The 3,223-nt window shown below is 46.1% G+C and overlaps 1 protein-coding gene across 1 annotated transcript in view; it reads left to right on the forward strand.

Annotated features, from left to right (window-relative positions):
• LOC310792475 (purine nucleoside phosphorylase-like) overlaps positions 1-2,203 on the forward strand; it is a gene marked incomplete at both ends in the record, with an annotated part of 6,901 nt that extends 4,698 nt beyond the window's left edge. The window contains 3 exons of the mRNA XM_083654158.1: positions 555-730; positions 1,613-1,803; positions 2,007-2,203. Coding sequence (XP_083510284.1) covers positions 555-730; positions 1,613-1,803; positions 2,007-2,203 — 564 coding nt within the window. The remainder of the gene's footprint in view (positions 1-554; positions 731-1,612; positions 1,804-2,006) is intronic.
• Positions 2,204-3,223: the final 1,020 nt, after the last annotated feature.

Genomic DNA, 3,223 nt, shown 5'->3' on the forward strand with positions numbered 1-3,223 from the left:
GGACAGCTCACCCTAAAATACAAATGACATATTTTTTGTTCTTACCTGTAGTGCTATTTATCCATCTACATCGTTTTGTGTTAGTTGTCTGAGTTTTGGAGATGTCGGCCCTAGTGACGTCTGCCTTCTCTCCAATACAATGGAACTGGATGGCACTCGGCTTGTTGTGCTCAAAATGGCAAAAACATACATTTGAAAAACTCAACAGCAATGTCTCTTTCCAGAAATAATGGCCTGGTTACTCAAGATAATCCACAGACCTAGTTATGAGCAGCTTCATGTAGCAACTATTTTCTTTCAACTAAACTACTCCCACAGCTGCTAGCTAGCTGCAGTTTCATGAATTAGCTAGTGGTGCTAGTGCAGAGTAACAAGCCATAGAAGAAAATATATCAACTTTGCATTGCAAGTTGATTCCTCTCCAAGTGTGACGCATTCCTCTCTCGAGTGACCACTAGGTGATGCATATCTCCTCACTCTCAACTGTGTAATAACTGTAGAAGAAGACGATGGTGTGTGTGTATATCTGAAGAGTGATGCGTTTCCTTCTCCAGGTGACGTACCCGGTGCGAGTCTTCTTCCTGCTCGGTGTGGAAACTCTGATCGTGACCAACGCAGCTGGAGGCCTCAACGGCAGCTTCAACGTGGGTGACATCATGCTCATCAAAGACCACATCAACCTGCCAGGCTTCGGTGGACAGAACCCACTCTGTGGGCACAATGATGAGAGGTAACAGAACCTGCCCTGTGGGCACAATGATGAGAGGTAACAGAACCCGCTCTGTGGGCACAATGATGAGAGGTAACAGAACCCGCTCTGTGGGCACAATGATGAGAGGTAACAGAACCCGCTCTGTGGGCACAATGATGAGAGGTAACAGAACCCGCTCTGTGGGCACAATGATGAGAGGTACAGAACCCACTCTGTGGGCACAATGATGAGAGGTAACAGAACCCACTCTGTGGGCACAATGATGAGAGGTAACAGAACCCGCTCTGTGGGCACAATGATGAGAGGTACAGAACCCGCTCTGTGGGCACAATGATGAGAGGTAACAGAACCCACCCTGTGGGCACAATGATGAGAGGTACAGAACCCGCTCTGTGGGCACAATGAGAGGTACAGAACCCACTCTGTGGGCACAATGATGAGAGGTACAGAACCTGCCCCGTGGGCACAATGATGAGAGGTACAGAACCCGCTCTGTGGGCACAATGATGAGAGGTACAGAACCCACTCTGTGGGCACAATGAGAGGTACAGAACCCACTCTGTGGGCACAATGATGAGAGGAACAGAACCCACTCTGTGGGCACAATGATGAGAGGTACAGAACCCACTCTGTGGGCACAATGATGAGAGGTACAGAACCTGCTCTGTGGGCACAATGATGAGAGGTAACAGAACCTGCTCTGTGGGCACAATGATGAGAGGAACAGAACCCACTCTGGGCACAATGATGAGAGGTAACAGAACCCGCTCTGTGGGCACAATGATGAGAGTGGGCACAATGATGAGAGGTACAGAACCCGCTCTGTGGGCACAATGATGACAGGTAGATGAAGATGACTCTTCTGTACGTTCCTTCACTGTCTCCATGTCTCCTCCTCAGGTTTGGTGTTCGTTTCCCGTGCATGTCTGATGCATACGACCGTGATCTGTGGGCTCTGGCCAAGCAGACAGCAGAGGAGCAGGGCTGTGGAACGTTCCTACAGCAAGGGGTTTACTGCATGCTGGCTGGACCATCATACGAGACCATTGCAGAGTGCAAAGTGCTGCAGCTTCTGGGAGCTGATGCTGTGGGTTAGTATGGAGCTGCTTCAACAAGACAGCAGTCATACTTTATAAAGACCAGCTATTCCAAAACCATATGCCGCGGCCCACTCTGAAATCTGAAAATCATCCGGGGACCCGCCCAAACCTTTAATCATAACTCTGATCAACACACAAGGCTAAGATGATGTATTTCCCTAATAGTAATAAGGGTCTTTCTTCCCTCTGTCTAGGTATGAGTACAGTCCCGGAGGTGGTTGTGGCTCGTCACTGTGGCCTGCGTGTGTTGGGCCTGTCCCTTATCACCAACAAGGTGGTGACAGATTATGCCAGCGTGGAGAAGGCAAACCACGAAGAGGTGCTGGAGACTACCCGCCGACGAACCCAGGACCTCCAGAGGCTCGTCAGCCACCTCATAGCCAAGATCTAGCAGGTTCTGGTCCTGTTGTATTTGACTCTCTAGAAGATGATCAGGTATCATTAGGCTCTACGGTCAAGCACACCTAGATGTTACTGACCAGTGACAACCTGTGAACTCCACCATCTGTTATTTGGACACGTCTTGTGTGAGAGAAATGTACACAGTCGCCACCTACGAATGTATAGCCATATAGTCTATAGCTACTCGGAAGCATATCTGCACGTATGGCTTGGTCTTGACCTGACATTAGTCCAGGGCTAGAAGAAGTAGCATCTAGAGATCCATTGGTTAAACTAAACTCCATAGGGTTAATCCATGTCTATGAAATGAGTCCACATGAGTTTTTTTTTGTTATTCATCTCAAATTATTCTTAGCCATGAAAAAGTGGCTACTTCAATCCTTTCTACTATTTAAAAGAAATTGTTTATTTTTTAATCAGACCAATCAATTATCTTATATCAAATCTAATATAATATATGTATTGAATGCCCATTGATCTGAATCATTGGGGGAGCTCCAGTGGAAAAGGAGTCCAGGCCGGGTTTTAGCTGAATCAGTGATGTTCAGCTGATGGAGACTGAATAGCTCTCTGTCTTACAAATAAGTTACTAGATTCTATAGAAATATAATAATAAATTATATATAAAATAATACATGATGTGCACAGGATCATTTAAAAGTAATAGCCAAAGTCAAGTGCTAGTCTGCTCAGGCAGTAGCAGCGATGTAGGAAGGTTTTGCTGTGGTGGAGGTTGGCATTTGGAGTTAGGTGTTCTTCCCCTTTAAGATCTCAGGTTGGGACCTAACGGAAAATACTGTAACCCTGCTACTGTAAGTCTCCTGAGTCTTAACAGAATACTGTAACCCTGCTACTGTAAGTCTCCTGTGTCTTAACAGAATATATTTTCATAAAAGAGACAACTCTGAAATAAAACCTACAGATGACAACGGTATACTAGTATTTTCTGTCACTGATGAATGTACGGTATGTGTTTGTGTGTGATTTTCTCCCCGATTGTACTTGGCCA

This window comes from Poromitra crassiceps (assembly GCF_964638095.1).
Source record: "Poromitra crassiceps genome assembly, chromosome: 18".
In the NCBI taxonomy this organism is placed as follows: domain Eukaryota; kingdom Metazoa; phylum Chordata; class Actinopteri; order Beryciformes; family Melamphaidae; genus Poromitra; species Poromitra crassiceps.